Source organism: Giraffa tippelskirchi, chromosome 9, assembly GCF_054371585.1.
Source record: "Giraffa tippelskirchi isolate mGirTip1 chromosome 9, T2T-mGirTip1v1.2.pri, whole genome shotgun sequence".
NCBI lineage: Eukaryota > Metazoa > Chordata > Mammalia > Artiodactyla > Giraffidae > Giraffa > Giraffa tippelskirchi.
In genome coordinates, this window is record NC_137283.1 from 39754536 (window position 1) to 39776450 (window position 21915).

The window sequence follows — 21915 nt, forward strand, 5'->3', positions numbered from 1 at the left end:
CTCACATTCACAGTCTGAGATAAAATGTGTTTTGTGGAAACAACATTTCTCTGTCGACTCATCTTGAGCTTATTCTCAACAAAAATTCCCAAGCTGTTTTCACACATGCTGCTGTGAAGTGAAATTCCTCCATCCTGTAGCTTAGCCAATGGTCGGCTAGATGTGGGGCTCACAGACTGGAAAGATTCTCATTTTTTGAAATTTATCTGAGGGCAAAACATAGGAAAAAGAAGACAACCTAGAGAATTTTTCTTTTGTGGGTGTCATCATCTAGAAGAATAACAGTTATCTAATGTTTACTTCTTGAAGTAAGGTCGTTTGTTGCTGTTGAGTCTCTAAGTTGTGTCCGACTCTTTGGACCCCATATAGCCCACCAGGCTCCTCCATGGACTTTCCCAGGCAAGAATACTGGAGTGGATTGCCATTTCTTTCTCTACGGGGATCTTCCTGACCCAGGGGATCAAACCCAAGTTTCCTACATTGTCAGGCAGATTCTCTACCACTGAGCCACTTGTGTTAGTCACTCAGTCGTGTCTGTCTCTTGGCAACCGCATGGACTGTAGCCCACCAGGTTGCTTTGTCCATGGAATTCTCCAGGCAAGAAGACTGGAGTGGGTTGTCATGCCCTTCTCCAGGGGATCTTCCCAACCCAGGGATCAAACCCGGGTCTCCTGCATTATATGCAGATTCTTAACTGTCTGAGCCACTTGGGAAGCCCTAAAAAGTAAGATAATAGTTTCACTTTAATTCATTTATTAATCAGTCATTTCAACAGACATTCCCTCAAGTAGTCATTTACTGAAGCAGACATTTATTCAAGCCATCCACTCACCCATTCAGTCAATGTTTAGCAAGAGCTTTCTGACTGGGAACTGAGCTGGATTCCAGGAGACAGAAGAAAAATTGACTCCTGCTCTCAGTCCAGTTTATATTATAGATAGGAAACAAGTACACCTAAGCAAATACTACAATTCCAGTATTTGAAACAGGTTCTAAAAGATACAAACCTATGAGGAAATATGGAAGAAAGATGCTTTCAGTGGAATAGACACATCCCTTAAGAGATGACATTTGAACTGAGACCTAGCCAGGGCTCCAAGTGTTGGCCTCTGGACTGAGGGAAGAATGAGATGTGGCCTTTGTTTTTGAAGAGTTTTCAGATTGGTGGCAGGTGATACTCTATGGAAAGGGCCTAGTATAGAGCACTGTGAGGGGAAGGATACAGCTACATCCATATCTTCTTAGTTGTCTCAAATCAAGGAGTTGGCATGAATTTTACTTGTTGTTCATCCTCCATAAGAAATAGAAGACATGCATGGTGTTGATATTACTGTTATATAATCCCCTCCCTTCACAGTGTTGTATACAAGAGAACATTTGGTGGAGAAAACTTAATGCTTAACAGCAGATTTAATGATGCATGCGGGAGTCAGGAGGTCTGATACCATGCAGTTCTCAACTAAGCTATCTGGACATAAAAAAAACAAAAAACATCAACTTTATTTTTGCCAGACAGTCTGTTGGGAGAATTCAGGAATGTGCGACAATAAGTGTATCCTTCCTGGACAGCATGTTGGATGAATACATCTTTTTAAAGCCAGGTATAGTCCCTGAATTTCTCAACCCACTCTCTCCAGCTGTCGCTGTGATGCACATTGAATAAGACTCTAGTTCCTGGCACAGGTTTTAAATTTGTGACCCACTAGCCATAACTTCTATTTGCCCCACTCAGTGCTTTTCATGAATTTGAAGTACAGATGGTGTACTGTGTGCAGCAGTGTGGGACTGAAGGATAGCCGTGTAAACCGGAACTGTAGAAAGCAATCATCATCATAGATGGTGAAAAGTATAGGTTCCATGACCTTTAAAATTTTCATCAAAGCAACTAAAACTATTTTATTGTCTGTTAAACATGTATAGGAAAATAATAATATTAAGACTAAAATGGCTGACTAATACTAGTACAGTGGAATTTAAAACATTAGAAATATTTATAATTAAAGAGCTTTTTTTTTTTTTTCCTTTGGAAAGCACTTATCAAGAGTAGTTTGAACAACACTTGCCTCCTTTTTCTGATAGTATGATTCTCAAGTCAGACTGAGCATATTTTCTATACCTTGGCAAATTTTCATGCTCAGAACTTTCTAAGTTTGGGTCAGTTTCCAGCCTTGCATCCTCTGTGCTCTCAATGTGATAAAATGTGAAGTTTTGTTTTTACATTGTTGAGTGTTTTGTAGGCATCAATTCCTCTAGTACATCTTCCATCTTTTCACAATAATCACCTCCTACATTTTTGGCAGTAAGTTTGCCTTCACTAAGCTCCTCTGGTTGTATACCCAGAGATTCTTGAACATCATGGTTCCCATAGTCAGCTATTTGTTTTGTAACATCATTTACTTGCAATTCACATTTCATTTCCAGCATTATCACTTTTTGTTTCTTTGTTGCGCTTTCATATTTGTTGGCCAATTGCCTCTTCTGATTGTCTATTTTTATAGTTTTAATTAGTAGAAGACCAGTAGTTACATACTTTGCTGGCTGTGTGTAACTGAAAGACAGATGCAAAGTGACCAGTCATTGATAGGGCTTTGAAAGAAGTGACATGGGATATGGATAACACTGAAAATCCATAATACTGCTTCCTCTCAATTTTCTTTTTTTTCTTTTTTGCCCCCCTTTTGATCTATTAAGCTGAACCAGATGAGATTCTGAGTAAGCGTATCTTTTCAGTGGACATGAGTTTGAACAAGCTCCAGGAGATAGTGAAGGACGGGGAAGTCTGGGTTGCTGTAGTTCATGGGGTTGCAAAGAGTCAGACACAGCTTAGCTACTGAACAGCAATCTTTTCATAGAGAGGCTTTGTGTTTTTTCTATATAGAAATATTAATGATGGTGGAATCTCTCTACTCTGTGGCATAGTACTTGAGATTGCAGCCTACTGGAGAAACATTTAGTCATCAGTAAGAAGTATATGACATTTTACCAATGATTGAGAGTCAAGAAATTTCAATTTTGGGGAATCTTCTGGCAGTCCAGTGGTTCAGACCACATGCTTTTGCTGCTGAGGGCACAGGTTCAATCCCTGATCAGGGAGTTAAGATCCCACAAGCTGTGTGGCTCAGCCAGAACAAACAAACAAAAAATAAATTTCAGCTTTCTTTTAAGTGATGTGATGATGGTAATGTTGGTAATGACAAAGATTGAGGCCTGTGTCTGATTCTCCATGCCAGAAGACTGTTGGGTGACAAAGATATGTTTGTATTATCTAAGCATCTAAAGAATATGGGAGTGAGTTTTAGGATTCTGTGGGAGGCATGACAATGTATAAACGTAAAGCTCTTACAGAATTGCCAGAACATCTGTTTCTACAACTTTTGCTTTCCTTAGGCATGCTTAAATTTTTTTTCAATTATATACAAAATGAAATTAAAATATGTCTAAATCTTATGTTTTCATTGGTATTTTTGTAGATCCTTTTAGTTTATTTGGTCTCCTAATTGAAACATTAGGAAACAGTATTATATGCTGTCTAAGCACAGAATTTGAAAAATGAAGGTCTGAAAAAGGTATGAATTCTAAATGAACTTAGGTACTTTAAATATTTTTGCAGGGCTTGTTTTGTGTTTTGAGAGTCTTTTATATAAAAATCTTGTTTTGAAAAATTTAGCTAAAACTAGAGAGGAAAAAGAAATTATAAGATAACTAATTCCTGGACCCTGCCTCCAGTGATGTTCTAGATTGTAAAGGGAAGGAAAATACTGACAGAGATAATATGGAAGAATGGACTGTGGAAGAATAAGCGTGAAGTTTTAAACATGGAGTCAGTGAAGTTCTAGGTTCTAAATGATAGCACCAGTGTTGGTAAGCAACAATGTTTAAGTCACATACCCAAGAAGCAAAGAGGGGTGTGCTGAACAGAAGGAGGTCTTGAAGGAATTCTGTTGACTTTGTTTTAAGCAACTATTATTCAACTTTTACCTTATTGCCTGAAATATGCTATTCTTAAAAAGCAAAAAGTAAGTAAGTTAGTCACACAGTCGTGTCCGACTCTTTGTGATCCCATGGACTGCGGTCTGTGCCGCTACTCTGTCCATGGAATTCTCCAGGCAAGAGTACTGGAGTGGGTTGCCATTTCCTTCTCCAGGGGATCTTCCCAACCTAGTGATCAAACCTGGGTCTCCTGCACTGCAGGCAGATACTTTACCATCTGAAGCTCTAGGGAAGCAAACACAGCTCCAAAACCCCCAAACCTTATAACCCGCATAAAAATTGGTATAAATATTAACCAATTGTTAACAATGAAACCAGGCTAAGAGATTTGAGGAAGAAAGAGTGACTCTGAATGTGTTTCTGGTTTGAAACTCTGTATTTCTAAATGTATTTCTTCTATTATTATTATTATTTTAGAGATATCAGAGCTTCTTTTGTCATTGGTAGTTGACATTATTAGGAGAAGAGTCTAAGCAGATGGAAAGAACAAAACTTTTTCCCTTTGCAGGCTTTGGAGGTTTAGTGATAAACGCTGAACCATATTTGCATACAAATCACTATCTTGAAAAAGCCTGCTTTCTTGATACTTTGGCAGTGTTGTTCATTGCTGAAATTTTTTTTGTTTTTTTGTTTTTTTTTATGAATTATCTTTTTGTTTTTAGAGGATGCCTGATTAGCTTATTCTAGTCTGGAAGTCCCAGAGTGACAATAAAATGTCTTTTGCTTCTTGTTTTGGAAGCATTTGGAAATCACTTGCTACTTGGAGTTTTCACTTTTTTTTTTTTTCCTGGTAGGGTTTTCTGCATTTTTATTGTTGTAAATGATTTAGCCCATTCTTTAATTTTGAATGAATCACACAAGTATCTTTATGTGTCCAGCTGTCTTTTGTTAAGAGACATGTTTTAAATTGCTCACTGCTGAATCAGACTAAAATGACGTTAGTGTTAGTCTATTTAAAAAAAATCTTTAGTATGTCTTTTGTGGAGTGTTCACTCTTGTGAATATGTTGCTCAGACACAGAGTAAACTTTGTTTTTTTCACTCTTCAGGAGTGGGTCTATTAGAATCCAAGCTAAAATGAATAGAAGTATGAGCTTGTTTGTAACCACTCTTAGGGATGAATTTCAGATAATTCTGCTAAAGTAAATCAGTGATTCTTACCTTTGTTGGGGTCCAGAGACTAATAATTTTTTGTATGATGAGTACCAAAAGACAACAAGAAATACACACAAGCACGCACACCATATTCTGCTTTGTAAACAGTTTCAGGAGATTCACAGGAGCCCTGGAGTCCATCTAGACACTCAGGTTAGGAAAATCTGTTTAGTTGGTTCCAGAAAATCTGCAAATTCAGGAAGCCAAGATCTCTAAATGGTGAGCCATATGACATAGACTCCATTCACCTATCTCCTAAATTACATCACTTTCTACCTACCTCCTCAGCCAAAACCCTGGAGTCTTCTTTGATCCCCCTCTTTCCTTTGCTCCCCACCTCCATCAGTAAGTCCTATTGCTCCTTCCTCAGAAATATGTCTTAAAATTTCTGCACCCCCACTGCCACCACCATCGTCCAGCCCTGTTTTCAATTTCTTATCTAGTCTCTGGTAAAGACATCCCCAGTGGCCTTCAGCTTTCATCCTTGCTTTGATTGAAATGTTTTGTTTTTTTTTTTCCTACACAACATTTAGAGTGATCTTTCGAAAAGAGGACTCAGATTCTGCAACAAACCTCCACTCCCCACTGGCTGAAATGTTTTGGAGGCCACCCTAGGCATGTAGAATTAATCCAAACCGCCAACTCCAGGGGGGACAGGCCTGGTTTACTAGTTTGTTGTCTGTATCTGTGAGTCTGCTTCTTTTTCTTTTTATCATGTTCACTAGTTTGTTATATTTTTTAGGCTCCATATATCATACAGTATCTTTCTCTTTCTGACTTATTTCACTTAACTTAAGCCCTCCAAATCTGTCCATGTTGCTGCAAATGGCAAAATTCCTTTCTTTTTGTGACTAAATAGTATTCCATTATATGCATGTATGTGTATATATACACACCATACCTTCTTAATCCATTCATCTGTTGATGTACACTTAGGTTTCTTAAGTACTTTGAAAATTGTGAATAATGCTGCTGTGAACATTGGGGTACATGTATCTTTTCGAATTGGTGTTCTTTTTTTTTTCCAGATGCATACCTAGGTGTGGAATTGCTGAGTCATATGGTAGTTCTCGTTTTAGTGTTTCGAGGAAACTCCATACTGTTTTCCGCAGTGGCTGCACTAATTTACATTTAACTAGGTGTCTTTTAGATTAGAAATTTAGGACTTAGCTTTTTTTTTGTCTTTTTTAAGTGTATTTCCCTCAGTAATTTTCATGTTAGTAAGTTGAGTCTGGTCTGTTTCTATAGTATCTTAGAAAGAAAGGTTTTCTAGATTAAGCATTTAATAAGCATCCATGCCATTTATTTGTTCATTGAATATTCATTAAAGGCCTATCCTATATTGAATACCACAGATGCCAGGTGAACCTGACTGCTAGGGAATGTTTCCTATCTTCTAAGAATGCACTACCTGCCAAATATTCTCTTTTAACGTCTTCTTCCTTTTTTCTGTCTCTCATTTTCTATTTCTTTTCTCCCATGAAGGAGTCTCTGGTGTTCTATAATTCATAATTTGCTTGCTCTTTGCTTTCACATAGTATGTGAACTGTGATATTAGGGTGCTTCATTGCCTTGTCCATCTGCACTGAAGATCTCCTGGGAAATGGAATTTTCATTGGGTCTCGAGGGGCATAAACAAGCCTGAAGCTGAAATCCGTGCTTTTCAGGACCTGATGGAATTTGCCCTGGACGGATGCTGTGTACAGGGAGACAGCTGGATTTCAATCTGGCCACCCTCTAGAAGTAGACACTGAACGTGAGCTCTCCTTATTCCTAAACTGGGTAGAATATAAATGGGTACATGGTAAAGTGCTATTAAATTATTTATGTTGCTTGTGGTTTTCCAGCAGCTCTCCTGTGAATTGCAGATCTTTAGCATTACTTTCTGATCTATACTAGACAAAAAAGTTTTTCACAGACTTTTTGAAGTGGTTCTCACAGCAGAGTGTATATGTAGGTTTTTTGTTTTTTTCAATCTCTCATTGGGAATGGTCCTTAAATATTTCTTTGAGCTGCTGAGTGTACTTCATTCCTCTTCTACTGAAATTCTTCTCCAACTCTTAACACCTAAGAGCATTTTTATGGCATTGTCATTATGTTGTGTTCTTACGCCTACGTTGGCAAATTATGGACAGATACTTCTGTGTGGCAGTAAATTTCTTTGTCAGTACTCTCCTCACCATACTTATTTAAAGTTCACTAGCTTCTGTATATTTCTAGGACCGTACCAAGAATACTGAATTTTCATAACAATTACTTAGAGATGTTGTAAGAGTGAGAAATGATTCCATATTGTTAAGGAAGAGGAAAGAGTCTTGGAAATAGTCTTTCCTTTTGCCCTAATGAGAGAATGGCAGACCGTTTGTTTGTATGCTGATGTTCTTCTTTCCCTCATGGCAGCTGTTGTTGTGGTTCGTTGTTGTTCCGTTGCTAAATCCTGTCTCTACGACCCCATGAACTGCAGCACGCCAGGCTTCTCTGTCCATCACTGAACTAGTAAATCTCCCCATTCTTCCCTCATCCCTACCAAGGGCTCAGAGTCCTCTTGGACAGACTGCTCTAAGCAGCTACACAGGCTACTTGGAGTTAGCAGAAGAGAGGAAACCCTTTTCATAAACTTGGTGTTGTGCTAGGGGAACAGGTGATGAGCAAAGTGCCCCCACCCCACTGGCTGGCTGGTCCTAGTCCTAGTTCCAAAGACACGCTGACATTGCTGGTTGGCTTGGAGAAGGAAGAAGAGCTTTGAGGTCTGATACTGGCAGTTAAACGCTCTAGTCTATAAGTGACATAATCACTTTTGCTCACGACTCCTTGGCTGGAATTCCTTCAACTTTACCCAACCATGAGGATCCAGGGAGTATAATCCTGTCACATGCCTAGACCTGACAAAAATTGAAATAGTGAGCCTTTTGCACTAATGACTGCCATGTCCTATTCAATGTATCTTAACGCTCAGCTTCTCAGCGAATTTCATGAAGCAGAAGGCCCTCTTGCTTTGCTCGTATGATTACTAGGATATGTGCTCTACTTGTTGGTTAAAACACAGAAATCTTCAGGCATCTCTTGGTATAGATAAAGGATGCTCAGTATTCCCAAAAGAAGTTCAGTAGACGAAATTCCTCTGAAACACTTGTTGTATACAATATTCTACAAAAAAATACTCTTACTATTAAAAAATATAGAAAAACTGCTTAGTATCTTTTTTTTTGAAAATTCAGAAATACATAACACTTGTTTGCTGCCTACTATGTCCTAGTGATAATCAGCAATCCTTTGATGTAGATAATATCACCCTTATTTTCCCACATTCAAACTAGAGACCAAAAAAGTGAAACTACACATCCAAAGCCACACAGTAATAAAGTGAAAAACCTAACTAGGGTCATGTATGAAAATCATCCATGCTGTTTCCCTGCCTCCCAAGGTCACAGAAGCATCCAGGTACCTGGTAGAGTGTTTCCTACAGCGGTTCCCCAGAACACTGCTCCCATGAGATGTTAACAGACAGTACACAAGAGAAAAAAACAAACACATTTGTATGGTCAAAGAAGGTTAAGAAACACTGAAATGAGGTAAAATATGTTTCTTTATAGTACAACTCATCAAGACATGCTATTGCTGATTATCACTAGGACATAGTAGGCAGCAAACAAGTGTTATGTTATTTTTCCTTCCCTTTCTGATATTACTTTTCCCCCACATAGTTAGTTTAATGTAAGCATGCAACGTTCTTTTTTTTTTTTCTTTTTTCTTTTCCAATTCTCTTAGGATAATATAGGATTCTTTTTCCTTGAAATATTCACAGAGTATGTAAAATTTAAACCAAAGAATCTGCACGAGAATGTTTTCTGGCTGAAGCCTCCTCTTTCATTTTACTTTCTTCTTCTTTTATTTTTTGGTTGTTATTGTTTAGGATTTTTATTTCTTTTTGTTTTTTATTGGGGTGTTGTTGTTTTACAGTGTTGTATTAGTTTCTGCTATACAGCGAAATGAGTCAGCTCTTTGTGTGTGTGCGTGTGTGTGTGTGTGTGTGTGTGTATCTCCTCCCTCTTGGTCCTCCACCCCGCCCCCACCCCCTCCCTCCCGTCTAAGTTGTCACAGAGCACTTGTACATCAAAGAGCACTGAGCTTCTTGTATTGTAAAGCAGGTTCCTGCTAGCTGTCTGTTTTACACATGGCAGTGCACACACATCAGTCTCAATCTCCCAGTTCATCGCCCCCACACCCCATGTCCACATATTTATTCTCTACATCTTGAGTCTCTATTCCTGCTTGCAAATAGTTTCATCGGTACCCTTTTTCTAGATTCCATATATCTGCTTAAATATATGATATTTTTCTCTTTCTGACTTACTACAATCTGTATGACAGACTCTAGATCCATCCATATCTCTACAAATGACCCAGTTCTCTTTCTTTTTATGGCTGACTAAGAAACACAAGCTGGAATCAAGATTGCCAGGAGAAATATCAATAACTCACATATGCGGATGACACCACCCTTATGGCAGAAAGTGAAGAAGAACTAAAGAGCCTCTTGATGAAAGTGAAAGAGGAGAGTGAAAAAGTTGGCTTAAAGCTCAACGTTCAGAAAACTAAGATCATGGCATCTGGTCCCATCACTTCATGGGAAATAGATGGGGAAACAGTGGAAAGAGTGTCAGACTTTATTTTTTGGGGCTCCAGAATCACTGCTGATGGTGACTGCAGCCATGAAATTAAAAGACGCTTACTCCTTGGAAGGAAGGTTATGGCCAACCTAGATAGCATATTTAAAAGCTGAGACATTACTTTGCCAACAAAAGTCCGTCTAGTCAAGGCTATGGTTTTTCCAGTGGTCATGTATGGTTGTGAGAGTTGGACGGTGAAGAAAGCTAAGTGCCGCAGAATTGATGCTTTTGAACTGTGGTGTTGGAGAAGACTCTTGAGAGTCCCTTGGACTGCAAGGAGATCTAATCAATCCATCCTAAAAGAGATCAATCCTGGGTGTTCATTGGAAGGTCTGATGTTGAAGCTGAAACTCCAGTACTTTGGCCACCTCATGCGAAAGGTTGACTCATTGGAAAAGACCCTGATGCTGGGTAGGATTGGGGGCGGAGGAGAAGGGGACGACAGAGGATGAGATGGTTGGATGGCATCACCGACTCGATGGACATGGGTTTGGGTAGACTCCGGGAGTTGGTGATGGACAGAGAGGCCTGGCGTGCTGCAATTCATGGGATCACAAAGAGTCGGACACGACTGAGCGACTGAACTGAACTGAATAGTCCATCATGTATATGTACCACATCTTTTTTATCCATTCATCCGTTGATGGGCATTTAGGTTGCTTACATGTCCCAGCTACTGTAAATAGTGCTGCAGTAAACAGTGGGGTGCATGTGTATTTTTGAATTACAGTTTTCTACCCACTCCAGTATTCTGGCATGGAGAAGTCCATGGACAGAGGAGCCTGGCAGGCTACAGTCTGTGGGGTTGCAAAGAGTCGGACACGACTGAGAGACTTTCACTTTTCACTTTCTCAGATTATATGCCCAGTAGTGAGATTGTTGGGTCGTATGGTAGTTCTATTTTCAGTTTTTTAAGTAACCTCCTTACTGTTCTGCACAGTGACTGTATCACTTTACATTCCTACCAACAGTGCAAGAGGGTTCCCTTTCTCTATTCCCTCTCCAGCATTTATTGTTTGTAGATTTTTTTTTTTTTTTTTGGTTGATGGCCTTTCTGACCAGTGTGAGGTGGTAGTTTTGATTTGTATTTCTTTAATGATTAGTGAGGTTCACCATCTTTTCATGTGCCTCTTGGCCATCTTCTTTGGATACATGCATGTTTAGGTCTTCTGACCATTTTTTGATTGGATTGTTTGTTTTTTCAATATTGAGCTTCACCTGTGAAAGTCACCCGTTTACTTCTCCTTACAAATGTGGCTCTCCCCTCTGAGCATCCAAACCAGTGCAGAAGTTTTGGGGTTTGCTCAGGGCAGAACTATCAGGAAAAAGATATCTGATTATTCTCCCACAGATGACTAAGGACTTGTGTCTTTGGCTCAAAGCATTCTCCAGGACACAACATGAGAATTCTAGAGGGAACTTGTGAGCTGCTTGCCCTGAGATCCAGGTGTGAGCAGAATACTGTCATTATCTTAATTCCATTGTCCTGGAATGTATCATACTCTGGAAATTAAATTTTGTTAAAATTACATTCATGCCATTTATATTTATGGTTGATGAATATTCCATGAAGTCTTTGAGTTACTGAAGTGGATATGTTAATATCCAGTAAAGAAAGGTATGGCCCAAACTGTCAATATGCTTCTTTAGAACTATATTAGTTAATTTTGGGGATAATATTTCTACCTTTCTTATTTAAAAAAATGTCACAGAAGTGCCTACATCATGAGTGGGAGATGACTTTTGAGATGCCACCTACTTTGATTCAAAACTCCGCAACTGTACTTCTCAACTGTGCTACTTAACTCAAATTAATTGAATCTTTCTTAAAAATACTTCATAATCATCCTGGTGTTGTTTTTTGAAGTGAATTAAGAATTATTTTAAATATTTGCAAGGACTAGGATTATTTGTTAGAACAGATAATTCATTTTACAGGGTCTGCGGAAGTCTACAGTACAAGCTGGAATGTTCCTTTCTTGTCATTAAACTGCATACTGATCTTCGTAGAGATGAATACAGGTTTTTTAAAATTAGTTCAGAAGAATGACTGATTCTTTTTTTCTTAATTCTTCATCATATTATTTGATGCTGACTTACTCCATATTCATACATACACATGCTAATCAGCTACATCAGAATCAGTAATATTTTGATGGTTTGATTTATTTTAGTGACTTTTCTATTCTGAAGTCCTAGAATAGATCAGATATGGAAAAATAAATGGGAGCAAGCCTGAGCAACTCTGAGAATAATATTCTGCTTGTCTTCTTTAATTAACCATCAGAATCAGTACATTTCCATTTCTCTGTCACGACTCTGTATTTAAATAGTTCATATTCGTCATGGAAATGCTCATAAGATTATTTTTAAATCATCAATTATTATCCTTGATGAGCAAATTCTAAACTTATCAAAAATTTTTTAAACAGAAATGCAGCAACAATAATGATCATTTGCTATAGTTGAGACAATTCTCACTTTTACAGCATCTCATTTTGTTTTCAACTCCACCAGACCTTTGCAGTCTTTTTTTTTCTTCGGTTCATAAAGTGGTATGGGAAGCCCCAAAGAGAATATATGGGTCTCCTGTGACAACAAGCATACTCCAGTGGGTGGTGACTGCTCAGAGGTGGGGCTTCCTTGGTAGCTCGGTGGTAAAGAACACAACTGCCAATGCAGGAGATGTGGATTCAATCCCTATGTCAGGAAGATCCCCTGGAGGAGGAAATGGCTACCCACTCCAGTATTCTTGCCTGGAAAATCCCATGGACAGAGGAACCTGGCGGGCTACAGTCCACGGGGTCACAAAGAGTGGGACATGACCTAGTGATTTTTCTGCAGAAGCCTAGCTGGGGTTTTTTATAGCATGTTGGTCTCAGGTTTCCAAAAGAATAACAACAACAAAAACCCTAGAAGTTGCAAAGTCTGTTAAGGCCTGACTTTGGGAAGTCACATAGCAACACTCTCATCACCTTCCACTGATCAAAGCAAGCCAAAAGCCGGCCCAAACTCAGCAGGAAGGGAAATAGATTCCAACACTTGATGAGAGGAGCAGCCAAGTCACTTTGCAAAAGGACATGTAGCATGGGAGGGATTCTTATGTTTGTATTGGTGAATAAACTAGCACAGTATCTTTAGGCATTTCACTGGTGAAAAGGTTCCACTTGATTTCTTTCCTGAATTGTGAGTATTCTGAATTGGCTGTGTGTCAGTAAGAGTTCAGCACAGGGCCTGGAATGTTGCCACCTCACTTTAATGTGACAAAAACTCCCTACAAGTTCATCCAAAAGGATAGAGACAGTCACTTCTGGACGGGTGGTGAGAGTGGAGAGGAAGAGGGAAAGAAAAGGCATTATCCAGTTTCTGGTAGTCCTTGGTGATACAAATGATGCCATGAGAAAGTCAATGGCTCCCAATAATTAGACTATCTGACAAGCAATGGGATTTTCAGTGCATCTGACAGCCTGACTCATTGATATTGGCTGTAATATCTAATCTTCCTCCAATCTGTCATCCCAGGAGAGCCCAAGATACCTTGAAGAAACTGAAGCTCAAAGACGGAAAAGGGCGAAAACACAGGCTCTGCGTCCCTCTGGCTTGCTCCCGCTGATATGAGATAGGTCTCTTATTCTTGATCCCCTTGTTCACAGTTCCCTGGTAGAACCAGGGCATTCTCAAGGCTTCCTCTGCCCAGCACTAAGCCCCCTCCACTGTAGGGACGTATGTCTCCTATCTTCATTTGAAGAAAGGGTTTTCCTCTGGCCCTTAGCAGTTTTGCACAGTGTATTTGTATTTCATGAAAAGCATGAATCTCTTCCATGAACAGAAGGACTCTGGCAATGGAGGGCATGCTTTTAATAAGAGGACTCACAGAGACTGAGTCATGAAAGCTATAAAAAGTATAACATCACAAAGCTATTATACTTAATAACATGGACTTTGGACTCAGATGGGCTTGAGTTGAATTCTACTTTTAGTCTCATCTGGAGTGTGCTGTCTTCCACATATTTCTTATTTTCTGTAAACTGTAATTTCCTCATCTGAAAAATAGGAATTATAATAGTACTCCACTGATTTGTTGGAAAGATGAAGTCAACGGGAGAGAGAGTACACAGATAGGCAAAACAGTGATTTTGGCCAAAGGAAGAATGTCTGGCAACTTTGATGCATCCACTGCTAGGCCATTTTCAAGGACAAAATATTTTGGTACAAATTTAGAGAAATAGTTTCTGATTTTAGAAGATGGAAATGCGGGACCATACTGAAGAGTTGATCTAAGACCCCTAGTCAGTTAGATCTGCCTCCTCTGCGCTCCCACAACTGTCTGTACTGATTTCTATTAATAGCACTCATCTCTACGTCATGGGGCTTCCCTTGTGACTCAGTTGGTAAAGAATCCGCCTGCAACGTGGGAGACCTGGGTTCAGTCCCTGGGTTGGGAAGATCCCCTGGAGAAGGAAAAGGCTGCCCACTCCAGTACTCTTGCCTAGAAAATTCCATTCCCATGTATAGTCCATTGGGTTGCAAAGAATCAGACAAGACTGAGCGACTTTCACTTCACTGCATCATGGGCTTCCCTGGTGGCTCTGATGGTAAAGAATCTGCCCGCACTGCAGGAGACCCAGGTTCAATCCCTGAGTCAAGAATATCTCCTGGAGAAGGGAATGGCTACCCACTCCAGTAATTTTGCCTAGAGAATCCCATGGACAGAGGAGCCTGGCGGGCTGCAGTCAATGCGATCACAAAGGGTCCAACATGAGTGAGTGACTAACACTGCACTTGCTATGTGTCGTAGGATCTGTTAATGCTACGTGACAGTTTGGGATAATAGGGAGTGAACTCTTGAAGGTCAGTTACTCTTTTGCATTCATCTCGGCATCCTAAATCTTCACACAGACCCCAGACTGAAAGCAGGCTATAGACATAGGATGGATGGATGAATGGGTTGCCAGCCAACCCTCTGGTTGGTTCACTCCTATTTGTGAAGTCCAGTGTAAATCTCATCTGAACTTAAATGCCTTTGTTGATTTCTTCGACTGTGAGAAATCTCTTGGTTGACCACAGGAACTAAATCATGATTGTTGATCTTCTCATCTTTAAAAAAAAAAAAAAAAGTTATTACTAAATGAATGTCTCTACTTTAGATTATAGGGTGAGGCTAGATCCTATTTGATAATCTCTTTCACAGCCTTTCAGACATGATGAGTACTGGATAAACGTATTAAATTTAACAGAGTAGATTACCATCTTGGAGGGTTATCATGCATGTTGGCTGAAAAGTCTCTTCAGAGACAGGTGTTAATTATGCACCAAGAGGACCCAGGAGAAAGGGTGTTCTTGTAGCCTATGAGTAATATGGGATTTGCCCACTAACAGGGCCTAAGAGTCTTCAAATTAAATTACGTTGCATCTGTGATATTACCTTAAACCAATTGGCATATAAACAGTGGCAGCAGAATTTCGAGAGCTGTCTGCTCTTCTTCAAGATTAATTTGCTTTCCCTGAGTTGTTTCTCTAGGAACAACACATGGTGCCCGCTGTCTTAGGGCAGGACGCTGTTTCGTTCTTTTTAATATGAGAGTTGTGAGTTAATTTTATTCATTTATTCATTTTTTTACATTTTTGAATATGCTGAGTCTTTATTGCTGTGTGGGCTTTAATAGATAAAGTTTGTCTGAGACCCCAAGTATTCTAGGTAGGAACTACTATTTTCCTACTATTCTAGGTAGGAACTACTATATTAAAAAAAAAGGGTTTTTTTTTAAAGGATTTTACCTTCATAATTTTATTTCCCTTTGGGCTCACATGAAAATTAGTTTACATTAAAAACGAGTTGACATTTCCCTAGCTCTCATCCAACATTAGTTCTAATCATGCTAGATCTGAAGGATAAACTTTGAATTAAGAACATATATCGCAGACTATCCCAATCTCCTGTAAATGATTGTAAAGTAACTGGACATCATCACCGTTTCATCGGGATCTTGGTACTCGGAAGTGTCTGATGCAAAGATCCGGTTCGCTATTTATTCTCTCGTTCCAGCAAGACGTATTAAGTATCTCTGGTGTTGTAGGTGGTGGTAAATTAGCAGTAAACAAGACACATGCTTCGCTTGTGTGGAGCTTCCGTTCTCATCTGGATACGTAGTAATGAAGCAACAAAAGTGCCAGCTGGTGGTGAGGGCTATGGAAAGATTAAAAAGGGGGGTGGGAGGGTGAGTATAGGTAGCGGATAAACACCCTAGCAGTTAAATGCTCTTTTGAGAGACTGGCATTCAGATTAGGATCTGAATTAGAAGCAGCCATGGGAAGATCAAGGGGAATTGATCCAGTCAGAACAAATAACCAGAACAAAACCCCACAAATCTAGGAAGGAGCTTAGTGTGTTTGAAGAACAGAAAGAAAGCAAATATCATATCGCAGATGGTTAGTATACAAGGGCTTCCCAGGTGACTCAGTGGAAAAAAATCCACCTGCCAAGATAGGGGATGTGGTTTGATCTCTAGGTGGGGAAGATCCCCTGGAGGCAGAAATGGCAACCTACTCCAGTATTCTTGCCTGGAGAATCCCAAGGACAGAGGAGCCTGGCAGACTACAGTCCATGGAGTTTCAAAGAATCAGACGTGATTTAGCAATTAAACAGCAACAACATAGTATACAGGAGAATGTTGAGGAAAAAGAGACTCGGAAGGAGGGTAGACATCACTCAGGATGCCGCCTACGCTGAGGGTGAGACTCAGGCTCTGCTCTGGCTGTAGAGGAACTGAGAGAAAATAGTCGATCCTGACTTTCTGATGCCCAATTAGTGCCTGGAATGACCCCAGGGAGTGTGTTGCTGAGCAAGTCTGCCACCGGCCAGGTCAACTACTCACACTGCACCCACCCAGGGGCTGCCAACCCCCACTATGTGTAACACCAGGCCCCACTGCCTCCCTGTAGAGGGACGTGGAGCCCACCTGTGTGGGTCATTTCTAGGTTTAGATGCCTGTGTGGCCATCCTCAGGGTCCCAACAGAACAAAGACAGTGATCATCCATATGACCACCAGTAAGCACGTTTGACAGTAATCTCCATTTCTTCTTTTTTTTTTTTTTTTTGCATCAAGATATGTGTGTGTGTGTGTTATATGCAGATAAGATGACTTTTTATCAAAGGGTTGGGTTGCCAGGAATATTATGTCAGGACAACGTTGCATAAATGGGTTGGTGAAAAATGTTTACCTAAGTGAGAATGTGTGAAGTCTGTTTAACTGTTTTGTGACATGTTGTATTACTAATATTCAGTTAAAATGATAAATGTATGTGTTGTATCACCCTGCAGTTAGGTATACACAAGATAAAATACCTCAGTTCAGCCATTTTGGTTCAGTTTCATAAATAATTGGAGTCATTAAACATTAAGTTAAGCTAAGCCTTTAGCATCAGGCAAGCAAAATGAACAGGTATTGCGATTTTTATGACATTAAAAATGAAAAACATTTTAGATGTTATTCATATTACTAAAGTTACATTAGATACAAAGATTGCCAGATTCATTCCACCCATTTTCACAGTCAGCAGTTGTTTAAATAAAATATTATTCCCTTCCCCACCTAGTTGCTGTGTGTAGACATTGCCAGCCACAGTAATTATGAATGTTGTTGGAAGCTTGCAAAGTTGTCATCTTGCTGTGGTTTGGTGAAGTCAGAGCCTAAGGGAGGGTGTAAATTAAAACAGAGAGGAGGAAGACTGGGAAAGGTCTCTTTTAACAACGACCAAAAAAAAAAAAAAAGCAACTCAGTGGGAGTGGAGGCTGGCAATCTGCTAAAAGGAAATGAAAGGAAATTCTTCATTTCTAAACGGTTCATTGACCCATGATAATAAAGCAGCCCTGCAAAGAAGGATAATTATCTTTTTAAGTATCAGATGCCCTGTGCGTAAAGGCCTCCCTTCTCTCTTGAAAAATGAACTGAGATTAAACAAATACTCCTTTTCCTAGTTTACCATTGACATGAATTTCCTGGTTATGAGCAAAAGTAATCAGTTTTCCCTTTTTCTCCCCCCCCCCCCGCTCCCCGCCTTGTCTTATGGAAATCAAACCTGCCCAGCTGAGCTCAGTGCATTTCCCCCTGGGCCCTGAGTCCTACCAACAGTATGGGGAGCTAAAATGCTTGATATTCTGGTGAGACAAGCAATTGCAAACTTGTGGTTTTATTATGCCCCTTAGCTCCTTGGCTCAAGGCAGAAGCATGCTCTTTTTAAAACAAGAAAAAAGAAAGACACAGAAAAGAACATTAGCTTTTTTTCTCCTGCTGGTACCTGAAAAATATACAAGAAATTCAGTGTAGCTTGTGTGTGTATACATATGTATGTGTACATGTTTCTGTGTGTATACGCATACATATATGATGAGTTAAAATACAAAAAGGAAGTGAAATGTTACCGATGATGTGACATTGAATGTTTATTTGCTACCCACAAATGATCAAACATGTATCCTTTCTCTCTAGACTCTTGTTTGTTCAGACCAATAATGTAAATATGTTGACTAGTCTGACTAATAGAATACATTAAGATGGTTTCAGTTGCACAGACAACATAAATTGCTTAACCATGTGGCACATCTCCTTGTTATAAATGCAGTTGGCTGTACATTTTCAGAATGTCTCTACTCCTTTAAAAAAGAAAACTGCTATTATCTTTTCATTAGCTATTCTTCTAGAGAGATTTTGATGTTAAAGTCTTAACCATGATGCTCTTCATAGAAAAAACAAATGAAGATTCCAATTGCTTTTCCAACCCAGAGCCTTTGGCTGCTTGAGAAGACTGAGCTTCAGAATAGAGTTCGGGAGATAACTGTCCAGAATAGATCGTGCCTCATGGCATAATTACTTCAGCCAGCACTTAAGCCTTTTTGAACACTGATGTCTTTTTCTGTTAAAAGAACTTTTTCAGGGCACCACAGCTTCTCCTTCAGAGTATAATTAGCCGTGTTTGTCAGCTCTGTTTGAACTCCTTGGAGTTCAGTGGTTGGTAAATATTTGTTCTTTTATCCCTCAGCCTTTGTGAGTTCAGGCCCTGGGCCTGATTCAGTGCTATAGGTATAAACTTCTTGGCGAAAGTGTGCCCTAAAGCAAGCAGAGTGTACCTTAACAGACCTCACTGCAGATGTCCTCGTGTGTCCCCTCCGGCCAGTGGAGCGCTTCCGAGACATGAGTCCTGAAGAAGTGGCTGACTTGTTTCAGGCAGCACAGAGAGTTGGCACGGCGGTGGAGAAGCATTTCCAGGGCACCTCGCTCACGTTTTCCATGCAGGTGGGTGTGCACAGAGCTCAGAAATTATTTTTCATCCTTGAACTCTCTCCCATGCCAGTGTTGCCCCATTTTGTGCAGCGTAATATTGGCTGCCCAGGTGGCTCAGTGCTAAAGAATCCACCTGCCAGTACAGTAGATGCAGGAGATTTGGGTTCGATCCCTCGGTCAAGAAGATCCCCTGGAGAAGGGAACGGCTACCCCCTCCAGGATTCTTGCCTGGAAAATTCTATGGATGGAGGAGGCTGGCGGGCTGCAGTCCATGGGGTCGCAGAGTCGGACGTGACTGAGCGACTGGGCACGCAGGCAGCCTGATACTGCGTTGGCCAAAAAGCCCGTTAAGGGTTTTCTGTAAGATGTCATCAGAAAGAAAAAGTCCAAACAAACTTCTTGGTCAACACAGTAGTTTTGTTTTTCTTTTGTTTGTTTTTTTCCCTCTTACATGATTTCTTTTGTCTGTAGTGCAGATCACAACCTATCAGGTTGACTTTAGGACCCACTAATGGATTGAGAACCAACAGGTCTGAAAACCACTGATGACACAGGTCTGCTTCGTCTTGGCTACAGCGAGGCACAAATTCTCATCCCAAGTAGTCTGGGTCCTAGGAGTTGAAAGACTTTCCTAAATTTGCAGAGATCTAGTTTAATTTTGAAATTTCTGATTTTAGAAACACTATTTGTTCTGCTATTCCAAACCAGATGAACATTTACTTTTGCTTTATATCATGGCTAATGACTGGATTTGTTTGCTTATTTTCAACTATCTCAACAAATAGTTTTGTTGGGCCTCAGAAATCCCAGGGGAGAACCCAGGATAGGGAAAGAGTCCAGCTAGAATAACACTTCCTTCCACACTTTCTCTCAAGGTCACAACAGCCAGGAAGGGCCCACTCTCCCTGCTGTTGCTGTGTGAGAGCCCATATTCTTGCCCAGTGGATTATGTTTATAGCAGATTTCCTAAATTGAGACTTAAAGTCATCAGACATTAATTAAACTACATCTGGTTTAAAGATAACCAAAAGGTAGGATACTTCACCTCCCCAAACGTTTCCAATTTTCCTTTAATGCAATTAAAACCATAGCCGAAAGCAAAGAGCATGAAAAGTAGGAAGGGGGTTGGCTCACTGGATAATTTGTATCATTTTTATACATAACTTCTCACTTACTCTCAGGCAGAAATGTAGAACTGTCAGATTCCACACATTTGAAGCTCACGGTCCCCATGAGGAAACTATAAATTAACACACAATGAAATTGGATCTAAATTATTAATGGGCAGTATTTCTGAATAAGCAGGAGATACCTTCTATCTGTTCTCACCTCTGGTTTTTTTTTTTTTTTTTTCTTTGTTTTCCTATTTCTAGGATGGCCCTGAAGCCGGACAGACTGTGAAGGTGAGTGCTTATTCTGTGCATACAAATTAATAGGGGGTGATTATGAGAACTAATAAAAAATCACACTGAGTCATTTAGAGCACATTACTGTTTCACTATGTTATCTTCGAGGTCAGAGAGACCCTCGGTGTTAGAGCCATAAATCCTGACATTATAAACTTTGCCAACCAATATGTTTCCCATTAGTTTACAAGACATTTACCTTTTGTAGTGAAATTATTGTTGTCCAAATGCTCAAACGGAGACTAAATCATGGAGTACTGAAATGCAAGCCAGAGTCCAAGGAGCTCATGGGAGGTGGCGTCTAGAATGCTACATAGCGGGTACGGATTGCTGTGTCTCCTGTGAGGCCGGGGCCCCCCTTACAGCCTGCTAGCTCTCTATGCCATCTATTGTCGCTTTGCTAATGTTGAGCAGAGGGCTTGCTCATGTAGTGGCCCCACATTTGGGTTGTCCCTACATCCTCCACCTGTGTTCTCCTCTGTTCTCTTTCTGTCCACCCACACAACCTATTCTTTACCTCCCTTTGTACTTAAAACCAAAGTTCAACATGATGTAGTCAGTGGAGCTCAGAAATGGGTTTTAAGTGTGCCAGAAGAGGGAAGGAGGATTTATTAGGATAGTTTCTGTTTTCTTAATAAAACAAAATAAGAGAATGAAATCCTGGATGATTCTGAAGCTGATTTTCAGTCCCCTTCATACAAATGCAAATTCCTATGCAGTTAGTTCCTAAGCCAAAATCATAGAAAAGTTCTTTCTTTCTTCCCCCCTCCATGTTAGAAATCAGAAGCAAGTCTAACTGGGGTGTTAATGTTACATTTTTGTGAAATAAGGTTTTATGGCTTTGAGACTGGCTGTGAGCAAGTAAGGTAATACTTGGTACCAAGCAATGCCAGATAAACTTAATGTGCCTGTGATGCTCATCTGCATGTGGCTGTAATGCTTAACACAGCTACCATGGGGCTTTTCACACAGAATCTCTGGGAAGTTCTTTAAGGAGAAAATGTAATTCCTTATGATAAAAAAAGAGCTTAGCCTTGCTCCAGACACACAGAGTGATAAAGATGGGATTCTCAGCTTTTCTCAACCTCTGTGCTTGGCTTCCAAACATGCAGATGGTTAAAAAAAAACAAAAACAGTCTAATAGGAGTAGCTTCATTTTGAAATTGTTTTTTGAAATACAGAAACCCAGTTGCTAGACTTTTTAAAAAATCAATATTCAAATATAAAACCCCAAACTAGCAGATGAGCTAGATGCTTTCTTTGTGCAGTTTCTATTTAATGGAATTCCTCCAGCCGTTGACAGTAACGCTGCAGAGGCATAGGGGTAATGGGAGAAATTCCGACCTTGTCAAGAGGTGTGCACAGGTTGATGGAGTGCACAAAGGAAACACAGCTGAAATGTATATGAGTATA

The 21915-nt window shown here is 40.0% G+C and overlaps 1 protein-coding gene across 42 annotated transcripts in view; it reads left to right on the forward strand.

The window, feature by feature from the left end:
- The window catches only part of FHIT (fragile histidine triad diadenosine triphosphatase), a 1651033-nt gene that overhangs the window by 1331451 nt on the left and 297667 nt on the right, over window positions 1–21915 (forward strand). For 26 of the 42 annotated variants that reach the window (XR_014063952.1, XM_081524685.1, XM_081524680.1 and 23 more), the window contains 2 exons: window positions 18963–19108; window positions 20470–20499. Coding sequence is in view for 41 of the 42 variants with exons in the window: in XM_081524685.1 (XP_081380811.1) it covers window positions 18963–19108; window positions 20470–20499 (176 nt within the window). In the remaining variant the exon portion in view is untranslated. Of the gene's footprint in view, window positions 1–18854; window positions 19109–20469; window positions 20500–21915 lie in introns of all 42 variants that reach the window. The other 16 variants (XM_081524706.1, XM_081524702.1, XM_081524701.1 and 13 more) reach the window with 1 other exon arrangement.